The 13,719-nt window shown below is 46.1% G+C and overlaps 1 protein-coding gene across 1 annotated transcript in view; it reads left to right on the forward strand.

Annotated features, from left to right (window-relative positions):
* The window catches only part of LOC309333332 (uncharacterized protein), a 35,858-nt gene extending 23,433 nt beyond the window's left edge, over positions 1-12,425 (forward strand). The window contains exons 15-27 of the mRNA XM_081846705.1: positions 247-314; positions 3,866-4,040; positions 4,824-4,866; positions 5,502-5,618; positions 5,958-6,117; positions 6,714-6,803; positions 7,169-7,218; positions 8,566-8,696; positions 9,601-9,673; positions 9,967-10,065; positions 10,986-11,088; positions 11,181-11,328; positions 11,693-12,425. Of these exons, the coding sequence (XP_081702831.1) occupies positions 247-314; positions 3,866-4,040; positions 4,824-4,866; positions 5,502-5,618; positions 5,958-6,117; positions 6,714-6,803; positions 7,169-7,218; positions 8,566-8,696; positions 9,601-9,673; positions 9,967-10,065; positions 10,986-11,088; positions 11,181-11,328; positions 11,693-11,767 (1,332 nt within the window). The 3' untranslated portion in view covers positions 11,768-12,425. The remainder of the gene's footprint in view (positions 1-246; positions 315-3,865; positions 4,041-4,823; positions 4,867-5,501; positions 5,619-5,957; positions 6,118-6,713; positions 6,804-7,168; positions 7,219-8,565; positions 8,697-9,600; positions 9,674-9,966; positions 10,066-10,985; positions 11,089-11,180; positions 11,329-11,692) is intronic.
* Positions 12,426-13,719: the final 1,294 nt, after the last annotated feature.

Below are 13,719 nucleotides of genomic sequence, written 5' to 3' on the forward strand. Positions count from 1 at the left end.
ATGGGATTATTTGGAATGATTTCCCACATTTTTCACACCACTTGAGGGGGACATGTTTACATACATTTCTTTGTATCTTGTGATCTGCTTTAGCAAAAATGAGGGTGCTGGGAGACCTGTGGCCCTCCAGATGTTGAACAGCTATTTTTGATTGTGCAAGGTGGGGGTGGGGGGCAGGCGTCAGATAAAAAATCTTGGCAGTGCCAAACACCAGCATTTAAAACTTACTTTTGTTTTGTGCATTAGGAAGACTCAACTCTGGAAGCCGCAGACAGCATCTTGCAGCAATGGAGTCGGAAGACACAGGGGCAGTAATATGATCACTAGAAGCAGGCTCTGTAGCTAGAATGTTGGAACAAGGAAGGAAAGAAAACCCCCGTGCCTATTTTGCCGCTTGACATCAGGGTGCAGAATAGCCCTCTGTTGCCAATTTGCATATGCAGCAGGGAAGTAGTGTTAGGCCCTGGGGATCACACATTCACAAACGTGATGGTGCCCTGTCATAGTCTCCCAGATGGGAGTTGTGGTCCAAAAGATCTGGAGGGTAGCAGAATGGAGAAAGCTGTTCCTGGTCACTGTCCTCGCAGCCTGTCAGGCTTCCAATATCTGTGGCCAGAACCACACCATACATTTAAAGCACATCCAGCATACATTTAAAGTACCGTATTTTTCGCCCCATAGGACGCACTTTTCCCCCCTCCAAAAATGAAGGGGAAGTGTATGTGCGTCCTATGGGGCAAATGCAGGCTTTTGCTGAAGCCTGGAGAGTGAGAGGGGTCGGTGCGCACCGATGCCTCTAGCTCTCCAGGCTTCAGGAAGCTATCCGCAAGCCTTGCAAGCCCGGTGGGAGTTCCCACAGGCTCACAAGGCTTGCGGGCAGCAGCCTGCAGCCCGAAGCACAGGGCGCCCTCCGGAGGGCACCCCCTGCTTCGGGCGGGTGTCCGCAAGCCTTGCGCACCCAGTGGGAGGTCCCGCCGGGCGCGCGAGGCTTGGTGCGGCAGCCTGCAGCCCGAAGCACGGGGAGCCCTCCGGAGGGCGCCCCGTGCCTCGGGCAGGTGTGCGCAAGGCTTGGGGCTGCAGCCGCGGCTGGGGGGGAAATAAATTTTTTTTATTCTTTCCCCCCCCCCCCAAAAATGAGGTGCGTCCTATGGGCCGGTGCGCCCTATAGGACAAAAAATACGGTACATTTCTCCCCCACCCATAAAGAATCCTGGAAACTGTAATTTCCTCCTTTGGAAGCTACAGTTCCTTGTTTCCTTAACAGGCTACAATTTGTTGTGTTACTTGTGAAACTCTTAACACGTCTCCATAAATAGGAATGGGGAGATCTGTGCCCATCCAGATGTTGTTGGACTATATCTCCCATTAGTTCCCAGCATGATCAGGGGTGATGGGAGTTGTAGTCCTGCAACATTGGAAAGCCCCAGGTCCTCCCCATCCCCTGCGCCACAGCTTTCAAAGGCATCCCTGCATTACTTTTGATCTGAATTTTTAACTGAAACTGTGAGTGTGCTTCTTGCTGGGCTGTCCTTATTAATGCAATAATTTTTAGAAGCAGCTCCTTAACGGATGAAATATCTGAGCATGTGATGTTATGACTGCAATTCACTACAAATTTGCTTTTTGGGAAGTGTGTGTGTGTTGGGGCAGGTGGGTGGTTTGTAACACTGGTATGGGTCTAGAATGATCTCTCCCCCTGCCTGTACCCCACAATTATTACTTGACCACTTCTCTTCCAGTGCAAGGAAGGAAAGTATCTGGTCCTATCTTCCCTCACTCTCCTTCAAGGGTAGGACAGGTCCTATCAATATGAGAAATCCTCACATTTCCCTTAATTCTGTTCTTGAAGAAGGGTGGGGGATCGATCCTGCAGCCCCTTTAAAGTGTGACTGTACTACAACTCCCATCTTCCCTTACCGCTGTTCATCCTGGCTGGGACTGAGGTTCTTAGAGGACAACATAATCATGAAAAATGAAAAAAGAAAAAAGAAAAAAGAAAAAGAAAAAGAAAACATTTTGGGGTTTTTAATTTCAAGTTAACACTATAAACATACAAAATGATAATAGAATGTCATTAAATAGGAATGCAGAGAGTGATAAAAGATTGAGGTAAATATAAGCTGAAAGTTGCAGTCACTTATGTTCCAATATAGGCAATCAAATAAAGATGTTGTTCCATAATGTTCCATGTGTTGATGGAGGATGAAAACTACACTTAATAAATTTTACAAAGTCAAGTAAATGGATACCATGTTGTGTAAATTGTGTTGGTCTTTTTTCTTTTTGTAGGGCAGTTAGTTTGTCTATATGTACAATGTCCCAGCTTCAAAAAGATATCTATGGGTTTCCAAATTTTGACTACCACTAATTTAGCTTCTGTTAGTGAATGGAGGATAGGAGCTCTACCGGTTGCATTTTGAGTCTGGGGAGTGAAGAATAAAACCAATTTTTGGTCCAAGCTGTTTTGGCATTTGATTAATTGTTCAAGGGGGGGGGGGAATCTCAGAAGAAAATAATTTTGGGGCAAGGCCACCGCATATATATTAGAGACCCAGGTGAATGGCATTCCTGTCAGCATAGTTTTAATTTTTTTATTCAATGAGACCAGACACATGTACCAGCAATGTGCTATTTTTAAAGTGTTTTCTAAGTCTTGACTGAGGTGGAACCTGGCAAGCTATTCCAAAGTTGTTAATCTACTTCCTCTGCAGAGTCTTTCTCCCATTTTAATCATAATGTCACAAGGGGAAGGAAAGCCAACTGTGTGTGTTAAGTTGTGGGTGAACATATCAGACGACACAGCAATTCTTTATTCACAGGCCCAGAACAGAACAGGGCTGAAGGGTTCAGCCAACCTGTTTATATAGAGCTCAACTACAAAGCAACATAACAACTTTCCTGTAACTATCCAATTACTGAACGTCACTTTCAATTCATCATTTGCATATGTAGACCTGAGTGAAAACTATCTACAGTATGCCCCTGCTGGCCCAGGGTGAGAACTTCAGTACATAACAGTGTGAGAATTTTATATATTTGAAAAACAATTCCCTACTACGCTAGTCGTGTTAAGAAGTTGTTTGAAAAATATTTGGGCTGTGTAACGCCTGAACTTGTATGTTTATTTGGTTTAGAAAGAGTGTAATCTGATGTATGTTTAGCCAGGGACGGGCTGCTTCTGCCCATTAGAGAAAAGTTTAGCACCCTCCAGGACAAAGCATAACAGAAGGAAATCCAACCACGTGCAGCAGTGGTCTCCTTTCTCCCTCTCTTCCAGTAACTCTTCTCCTGTCATCACGGAAATGTGCCGCTGCCGCTGCTAATACTCAGCCTCTGAAGGGAAGAAAATGAACTGTGTGATTCTTCATTTTTTAAACCTGCTAGGACGGAGGATGAACTTTCCGAGGAATAAGTGAAAGCGTGATTAATCCTGCCTTCCCTTCCTGATGTGTCACTGTCCTTCCCTGCAGAAGGGTTTTTCAGCTGGGTTTCTGTCCTGATTAGAGAAATAACTAATTGGGCGCTTAATATTGTCAGCAAGGCGAACTATCACTAAACCCTGCAGGAACACAACTGGAGATACGCTTCACACACACGCACAACACACGTTTATTGCGAATGAGATATTAGCGTTTGACGTTAAGATCTGGGGAAATGCAACCCCTTCCATATAAAAGTCCCTTTTCCCCTCTTCAATCTTTTACCAGGGATTGAGGGGCGAACGCGAAAGGGTTAAGAGACGATTTAACACACACACAAAAAAAACCCTCTCAGTATGAACCAGGAAGTAACAAATCTATACAGGAAGAAGCCATCTCTTACTTGTTTCATAGCTCTGTGGCCCTTCCCCTTCTCGCCCAATCAGCGGTCGTGGGATAATACTGGCCCGGCCCCCAAGTTGTAGGATGGTGATTGGGCGAGTGGAACATGGCGGAGAAAAGCCAGGCGAAGCGCTTACGGGAGGTACACGTGGGATCCAGGGGGTGGAAGGAAGAGGCTGCTGTGCATTAGGTTCAGCTTGGGCATTTACTCGGGGGAAGGTGAGAGGGCTCAGCCTTCTCGGAGGGTGGGGGATCGGGGCCACTCTTGGGGTGAATAAGGAGATAGCACTGATGCTTGAGGAGCGCGGGGACCTCTTGTTCTTTTGGAGGAGGGGACACCTCTTTTAAATAATGGTGGTGGGAGAAAATGAGACCCTTTGAGAGGGCGAGGCAAAGGGTAAAGTCACACTCTTCCCAACAACCTCATATTCCAAGGTAGGCAGCATTGGGACATGGAGATTTCACTCAGCTGTCGTTTTTAGTTTAGCCACAGACTTTAATCTAATACTGTACCAGTTCCTCACCTGGACCCCTTCTCCTTCTTGGTGCCCTACAGATGTTCCACCAGGCAGAGAGATGGGTCTAACCCAGGGCTTGCCAAGCACCTCTGGATGCTCATGAGCAGAGCTCCCCGTCTTTTAACCACAAGATGGGACCCATTGTGGGCTTCTCAGTGGGGCATCTGGTTAAGATGCTGATAAGCTGATGGTGATTACTATATGATGTTCATGATTATAAGATGCTGGTCCAAATGGGCCTTTGGCCTGATCCAACAGCCAGACTCTTTCTTAGTTTGTATCCCAGGACCTTACAGAGAAGGGTGGGCAATTCATAATGATAACAATGCGCTATTATGAGTACATAACTGATTGCCAATCGATCCTGGAATCAAGTGTGTGTCTTGAACAGAAGTGGGTGATGTGAACTACCTGTGTGACCATCCTTAAGGCATCTGTCCCGCTGAAGCAGCTAATGGGAACTGTGTTCTTTCCTCGTTCCTAGGGAGAAGACAGAAAAATGGACTGGCGCAAATGGAAGCAGGAAAGTAAGAATGCTCTTTGGGTTCCTGGGTCTTCTCCCCACCCCCACAGACTTTATTTTGGGGGGGCAAGTCAGCACTGGGAATCTGTCCTGCCAAAGAACATAGGAAGAGCCATGCTGGATCAGGCCAAAGGCCATTCCATCCAGCTCAAAAGAAGAGGGTGTTTTGATATAGTTTGGGCCATTTGCCATTAGTGTAAAAAAATAGCTCATTCTCCCATTATACCATGTGTGTAGAGGTTTGCCCTTGTCGTTGCCTGTTGTTAAGTGCCTAATAAACACATATGCTTATGGTGTTTTAAGTTTACCAGTTTTCAAACTGTACATTATTGGTTTTCCAAATCCCCCACCCCCTTGCAACACAACATTTTTGTCAAACTGCACATGAAGAAAAACAACTTTGTGTTTCTGCTTTTCTGCTTTCTGCCTTCCAAGTGAATGTCTCATTTTGGCTTAGCTTGGCACACCAGCAGTATTCCAAGCCTGAGAGTCCTGGGAGAAAAGCACTGCACAGTCCTTGCTTGATTATTCCCAGTACACATTAGTCCAGGGCCTTCTGTGTTGGAACTGTTTTAACCCCAAAGCTAACTCTCAGGGATTTCACTTATTGTCCATTCTGTGTTCTCATCTCTCTTTCAGAGAAGGAGGAGAAGAAGAAATGGAAGGAGCTGAAGCTGTTGAGGAAACTGGATAAGAAGATGATGCAGGAAGCGGCAGAGAAACAGAAAGAGGAGGCAAAGCCCATTGAAGATAAAGGTAACGGATAACCACGAATGGGAATGAAACTGGACTTTGCCTGGAATGTGCTACGGAACAGCCTTCGGCAATCTGGAGTCACCTCCAGATGTTTTGGACAACTACTCCCATCAGCCCCAGCCAGCACGACTGATGGTACTCCAGCGCATCTAGAGGGGCGCAGGATTGGTTCAGGCTGCTAGGGAGGAGGGAAGTAACCTGGGACTTTCTGCATGCAAAGCTGATGCTCTAACCACTGAGCTGGGTACGATAGGTAATAAAACAAAAACCCTCCTCATGAAAACTAGGAATGTTTATTGTGCGCTGCTTCTCCTAAACAGTAACTTCCTTATTTCCTAGGACGCAACTACACAGTCAGCGTTGCCCTTCCAGGCTCCATTCTCAGCAACGCCCAGTCGGCAGAGTTGCGGACTTACCTTGCCGGGCAGATCGCCAGGGCCTGCGTCATCTTCTGCGTGGACGAGATTGTGGTGTTTGATGAGCAAGGGGAGGATTCAAAGTAAGGACTCTGGTTGCTCACAAGGCTTTCCCCCTAGGTAGCTGGCATCATTTCCATGCAGGGATTCCTTCCCAGCCCTACCTGGAGATGCCAGTGAGGGATGAAAGTAGGGACCTGTTACTACAAAGACAGCAGATGCTCTCTTATCATAAGACACACTGCAGCAGTGTCTGAGTACCTGAAGGAGCGTCTCCACCCCCATCATTCTACCCGGAGGTCTAGCACCAAGGGTCTTCTGGCGGTTCCCTCAGTGCGAGAAGCCAAGTTACAGGGAACCAGGCAGGTAGTGGCGCCCTCCCTGTGGAACGCCCTCCCACCAGATGTCAAAGAGAAAAACAACTACCAGACTTTTAGAAGACATCTGAAGGCAGCCCTGTTTAGGGAAGTTTTTAATGTTTAATAGGTTATTGTATTTTAGTGTTCTGTTGGAAGCAGCCCAGAGTGGCTGGGGAATTATTATTATTATTATTATTATTATTATTATTATTATTATTATTACTACTACTACTGAGTGGCCCACAGAAAGCCAATAGGGTTTAACTTTTAAAAATTTAATTCCAAAGATTGTACTGTCCCCCCCGCCTCAATCTTTTCAGGACGGTGGAAGGTGAATTTGAAGGGATCAAGAAGAGAGGTCAGGCCTGTGTGCAGCTGGCCCGGATTCTGCAGTACCTGGAATGTCCCCAGTAAGTCATTCTGCAAAAACATGGGAAAGTGCCTTTAATGGTTTTATGCTACTGATGCTTCCTCAATATTTATTGTCGAGAACTGGAATTTGCTGGTGGAGGGAAAGAGAGAACAATAATGCCCCAGGGATTAGACAGGCTTGTATGTCTATCAGCAAGTCCTTCATGGGATGAAGGGGAGATTTTGACCCTTCGCCCCACTTTTGCTTGGGGGGGCCTTAGGTCTAGCTGGCTTGATTTTTCTGTTGGCTGCTGTGTTTTGTTTTATCATCATTGGATAATTTGAGCATCATCGCAGCTCAATATTGGAAGCTGCTTCTTCTCATTTGCCCTTCTAAAAGCATTTCTTCTCCTCTGTTGGACAGATACCTTAGGAAGTCTTTTTTCCCCAAACACCAGGACCTCCAGTTTGCAGGTAAGGCCTAAAGCAATGGGAGGGCCACATTCCCTTCTGGGCAACATTCTGGGGGCCATATTCTAGTGGTAGAAAGAGGTGGAGGCAAAAGCAGGCAGAACAACTAATGCAAATCTTACCTTCTGTATAGTAGGCTCATTTCTACACACACACACACACACACACACGATGTATGTATCAATACATCATCCAAAACCAGTTTGCGAAATAGTTTAATGATATTTGACATGGCCATATATCTTGAATCACAACGTGTGCATGCACTATGTAAAAAAAATCATGCTGTGGGAAAACCCGTGAAGCCAGTCACCGCTTCGCTCATGCTTCCTGCTGCCCCTGTTGCTCTGCCTCCCCAGCTCTCCACTGCCTCTTATAGGGGGCAGTGAACCACAAGAGCCGAATAAAGAAGCCTACCTGGGAACTTTCCTCAGTAATGTAGACACCATGAGCTTCTTGTTTTAAGTGCAGACCCAGGCTGGTAGGTGTTTGAGGGAGATGCCTGTCAAAGCACCTCCAGGCTTCTTGCTGGGAGCCTGAGGGTTGCCAGGGCCCTTGCAAGAGCAGGAAGCCCTTTCAGCTCCACCTCCTAAAAGCCCCCCCCCCATGTTGCTGCCCAAGCCTGACTTTTGAAGGGCTGCAGCCCCCAGCCGGGGCTCACTTGGAAGCCACTGCTGGTCCCATGGAAGAATAAACTGGGGTTATTTACTTCTGAGTTGTTGATGATAATAATAATAATAAACCTTGCCCTGTCATTTAATCCTCCTTTCTTTCTTTCCCCCTTCTCTGTGTGTGTGTGCAGGTGTTTCTGTGTCTCACCTCTACATAATGACACCATTATATATTGGTATATCTCAGTGTTTAGCCAGTGTTATGTCACAATGTCAGAAACCAGACATCGTCCCCACACACTCATTCCTCCTAATGAAAAGGCATTATCAGAGTTCAATGACATTTTCCAGCCAGTCTTAGGTCAGGTCATGGTCAGATAAATGAATATTATACACTCAATAAGGTCCCTCAAAAAATAAAATAAGAGCACATAAACTTTACACTAAATTGATTGGTTCCCTGTAATAAATCAGTAGCTGACTATATCAGCACCCCGCCCCCAAAAGACTTAGAGGAATTGTTTCGTCTCCAGTAGTTGCCAGAAGGTGAACAATGTGGGCTGAACCTCAGGAGTAATTAATTAGTCCTGTCTTGGGTTGTTGCTTTTTAGTGGGTAGGGACAGCACACATGTGCACATGTACTCTGGCACATATGAAAAGCAGTGTTAGTTTGTTTTGCAATGGAGGGGGAGAGTGGGGGGTGACTCCATATTACTCACCTTGGACATGTTGTTTCAGGGCTCTTAAACCCCTTAGACAGCCCCCACCACGTGCGGATAAGTGAGGAATCGGAGTATCGGGAAGGAGTGGTTTTGTCACGGCCCACCAAGCCTGGCCGGGGATCCTTTGTGAACTGCGGAATGCAAAAGGTAACCCTCACCTGTCCTGCTGCTATACCTTAAAGGGGTCCTACTTTTACCCCTCCATGATCCTTAACCAATCTCTATCCTTGATGGAGCGAGTGAGTCCCGCAGAGGCAAGCAGGATGTCCCTGCGGATCAGGGGGAGACCCTTGAGCTGCATTCCATCAAGGATAACTGCCTGGGGGCCACTTGCCAGTGAGGGATGTGGCCAAAGACCAAAAAGGGGACAGAGCAATAGATGTGAAACTGTAGCTACTCATATTTATTTATTTGTTGCATTTCTATCCAAGGAGATTATGGTTCTCCTCATTTTATCCTCACAACAGCCCTGTGAGGTGGGACAGTGACCCACCCAAGGTCACCCAGTGCACTTAATGACCAGGTGGGATTTTGAGCCCTGGTCTACTAGGTCCTAGTCCGACACCCTAACCACTACATTGTGTTGTCACCTTAAAGGTAAAGGGGCCCCTGACCATTAGGTCCAGTCGTGGCCAACTCTGGGGTTGCGGCCCTCATCTTGCTTTATTGGCCGAGGGAGCCGCCGTACAGCTTCCAGGTCATGTGGCCAGCATGACTAAGCCGCTTCTGGCGAACCAGAGCAGCACACAGAAACGCTGTTTACCTTCCCGCCAGAGCGGTACCTATTTATCTACTTGCACTTTGACGTGCTTTTGAACTGCTAGGTTGGCAGGAGCAGGGACCGAGCAACGGGAGCTCACCCCGTCGCGGGGATTTGAACCTCCGACCTTCTGATTGGCAAGCCCTAGGCTCTGTGGTTTAGACCACAGCACCACCTGCATTCCGTTGTCACCTTACCTGACTCCTATAGCTTATATTGCACCCTTGCCTGGCTGTGCATTCGGCAGGCCTGAGATCCGCCACATCCCAAGCCAATGTTCTCTTCCTACAGGAGGTACAGATTGATAAGCAGCTGGAGGCAGGCCTTCGTGTTACAGTGCGTCTCAACCCACAGCAAAATCCAGGTAACGTGACTGACCCCATACCTTGACCCAAGTGCTGAATGGGCTAGCCCCACAACCTGCACTCAGGTTGTTCAAATTTGTCCCAGACAAGGATGTGGGGGGCAGAATCTCCCTTTCATAACATTTCCCTGAGCTTCATGATTTCAAGAGTTGTGAGGGAAAACTTCATAATTTGCAAGCAACCCTCTCCTTTTCCCGTGCAGCTGGGAGGCAGACTGCCCATTTGCAGCCCAACAAAAACCTGGGTTCTTGTGGGCCAGCCAGCCCTGTTAACTCCCCACTTTCTTCCGTAGAGAGCAAAACACAGAAGGGGGTGGTCGTTTCATCGCACCAGCCCCGAACTGCTTCAGGGCTCTACTGGGGCTACAGCGTCCGCTTGGCGTCCTGTCTGAGTAAGTGTACATGCCTACTTTTTAAAAAGACCCCATAACAAACTGTTATGATTAAAACAAAATAAAAAAATTCCTTCCAGTAGCACCTTAAAGACCAACTGAGTTAGTTCTAGGTATGAGCTTTCGTGTGCATGCACACTTCTTCAGATCTGAAGAAGTGTGCATGCACACGAAAGCTCATACCTAGAACTAACTCAGTTGGTCTTTAAGGTGCTACTGGAAGGAATTTTTTTATTTTGTTTTGACCATGGCAGACCAACACGGCTACCTATCTGTTATGATTAAGTATATAAAGACTTTAACAACTGGCTTTATATGCTTAAGATTGCTTTACCTCCTTATGCCCACTCAACAGCTTTGATTGGGGGAACAGGCACTGTTACAGGCCCCACATTATACCTGCTCCGCAGCTGTAAAAAAATGATCTTTTAGTGGGGAAGCACCTACCCTTTGGAACTGCTTGCCAATTGAAATCAGGCGTGCACCACCATTGCATTCTCTTCAGTGCCTGCTAAAAACATTTTTAGTTAGACAAATGTACCCAGATGCTTAGAAAGTTAGTGGGAGTCTTAATCTGTTTGTGTCTATCGATATTTTGATTTTCTGAAAGCCTGGAATTATTGCTGTTTTTATTGATTATTTTCTTTTATCATCCTTTTTGTAAACTGCACTGAGATTTTTTTTATTTATTTACAACTAAGTGGTGTATAAATTTTATGAAATGAAGTAGACTTGAGTTCCCAGCATTCTTTTGGGAAATGTATGATCTTAGGCTTAAGTTTATAAACCTCATTAAGAGGCTTATAAATTTAAGTGGCATTAAGTGGCTTGTAAATTTAATAAAAATAATTTGGAGAACCGCAGGTTTTCCCCGTCCATGGCTTAAGTGCATTGCTTGACATTTGTCTTTTGCTGGTCAGGTGCTGTGTTTGCTGAGTCCCCGTATAAAGAAGGCTACGATCTCTCCATTGGAACCTCTGAGCGAGGGGCCTCTGTGGACCAGGCAACTCTGCCTTCTTTCAGGTACACCTTTACAATCCTACCAGGTTTTATGGGGACTAGAATCATCTCTCTACATCCCGCAAACCTGCTTTACCATTTCTTCTGTCTCCCAGACATGCTTTGATAGTTTTCGGAGGATTGCAAGGCCTGGAGGCAAGCGTGGACATGGACCTGAACCTGGAGGTCACAGATCCAAGCACCTTGTTTGACTTTTATTTGAACACCTGTCCGGGGCAGGGCAGCCGCACCATCAGGACCGAGGTGAGTTTTTTTTTTTTAAAAAAAAAAGGGTGTTCATGGAGGCTCATGGTTACTAGCCAAAGTGACTATGTTCTCCCTCCACTGTTAGAGGCAATATGCTGGAAATCACAAGGGGGGAAGAGTTGTTGCTGCTGCTGTGCTCAGGTCCTGCTTGCAGGCTTCTCATTGGAGCACCTAGCTGGCTTCTGTTAGAAGAGGATGCTGATAGGTGCTCAATCCGACAGCCAGGCTTTCTTTGTTCCTTATGGTGGCCTCCTGCACCCATACAAAAGAAGAATCTGCTGGGTTAGGCCAACAGCCCATCTAAGTCCAGCATCCTGTTCTCACAGTGGCCATAAATTTCTTTTTGGGGTTCCCTTTCTAGGAAGCAATTCTCATCTCTCTGTCGGCGCTGAGACCTCGGATTGAAGAAGCAGTGAAAAAAGGCAGCAGCCTCTGAACAGAAGCAGAAACTCAAGCATCCAACATGGGCAGACTATCATCGATCTTTGCCTCTCCCAGCCCAGGATTTGCCCCAGCAAATTATTTGTCAAAATTACAAATACCTAAATACAGATGGTCATTTACCCTCGCTAGATTCAACGTGCTGCCATCTGCCTTATTACAGGGCAGATTCGAGGGTAAACCATACGCGGAACGAGTCTGCCCCTGCGGCTTGATGGAGGTAGAAACTGTCTCTCATGCCTTGTTACGCTGCCGTTTCTACAGGGATATTACGCTCGGTATTTATTACCCCTGCTATGCAAAAATCTCCAAATGAATGTCTGAAATCCCTGGTAGAGGACAAGGATCCTGAGATCATGTTAAGGGTAGCCAAATTCTGTGCGATTGCTATAAAACCTAGGGAACAAGCTGTGCTGTCATAATGATTAAGGCCTTAAATGATAATTTTCAGTTATATGTTAGTGACTAAGTTTTAATTTATATATTTTTAAACTGTTGCTATATCTGTATTGTCCCTGTTACACCTAACTGCAAATTCACAAGTATCCCTATCATGTTTTATGACTTCCTTGATATTGTATGTGGGCTGGAACTGGTCTGTGACCGAAATAATAAATTTATCATCACCTCTCCCAGCCAACTTAACACCGAAATGTGATGTAGGACCATCTTCTCTCTCTGTTGGGAGCTCAACTCCCTGCTGCCAGGGAGCAGGGGTCAGCAAACCTTTGCAGCAGGGGGCCGGTCCACTGTCCCTCAGACCTTGTGGGGGGGGCAGACTATATTTGGGGGGGTGAACGAATTCCTATGCCTCACAAATAACCCAGAGATGCATTTTAAATAAAAGCACACATTCTACTCATGTAAAAACACGGTGATTCCCGGACCATCCGCGGGCCGGATTGAGAAGATGGTTGGGCTGGATCCAGGCCCCGGCCCTTAGTTTGCCTACCCATGGGTTGGAGAGCAGCCAGACATAAACAGAGGGGGAAAGGACTTGGAGACTGGCCTGTCTAGCTCAGCTGCCACTTCTCAGAAGGAGGCATCTGCTTCGAACTTTTGTGAAGAGCTAAGTGTGGCAGTTGACTGGAGGATGATGCCCTCCAGCTCAAATGCAATCTGTTGCAACCACATTCATGTTTAACACAGGAGCAACAACTTTATCCACACAATTAAGACTGCTAGGAATCTGATCTCCACCCCCCACCCCAAGCAACCTACAGTTTAAGAAGAAACGTATCAAGTGTATGACCTAATGTGATATTCCAGGAGTATCTTGGCAATTAAACGGGCAAACTTTTAAAGGTGTAAATCAGTAGTTCCCAAGTGGGCAGTACTGCCCACTGGTGGGGGCAGTGGGATTACTTAGCAGAGCGAAAAGGACTATCAGATGTTAAATAGCTGGTATCACTGGATCAAGTTCATCAATTTTGTTGAATTAAATTAAATGGTTTTAATTCGGTTTTGTGCAGGGTTTTTTTTTTGGGGGGGTGTAGTTTTATTATTATTTAAACCATTAAGCATTAATAGAAGTTATATATATATATATATATATATATATATATATATGCTTTCGTAGATTTTCACGGGTACAGGAATGCAGGTTTTGGTGTCCTCGGGTGTCTTCCCGTGTAAAAGTTGGGGTGTCTAGGCGACGTTTCGACGAGGTCTCACTCGTCATCTTCAGGCTGGTGCTTTCGGCTTCTTGTTACTGGAACAGAGCAGGATCTCAGTGTTTGAGTTCCTATAAATACTGTAGAGGGGGTGTGGTGTATAGCCTCCAATGTTCTGGGCAGAGAGGAAGTTCCCAGGCTAGTGTGCCTTTTCTTCTTTTGTTCCTTAATTACTTGAGAGATATCTTGAGTGATTTCTTGAGTGATATCCTGAGTACCACTTAGGTGGGTCATTAGGTGTGGATTAGTTGTTAAAGTCTTTGTGTCTTGACCT

This window comes from Podarcis erhardii, assembly GCF_964252035.2.
Source record: "Podarcis erhardii genome assembly, chromosome: Z".
Lineage (NCBI taxonomy): Eukaryota > Metazoa > Chordata > Lepidosauria > Squamata > Lacertidae > Podarcis > Podarcis erhardii.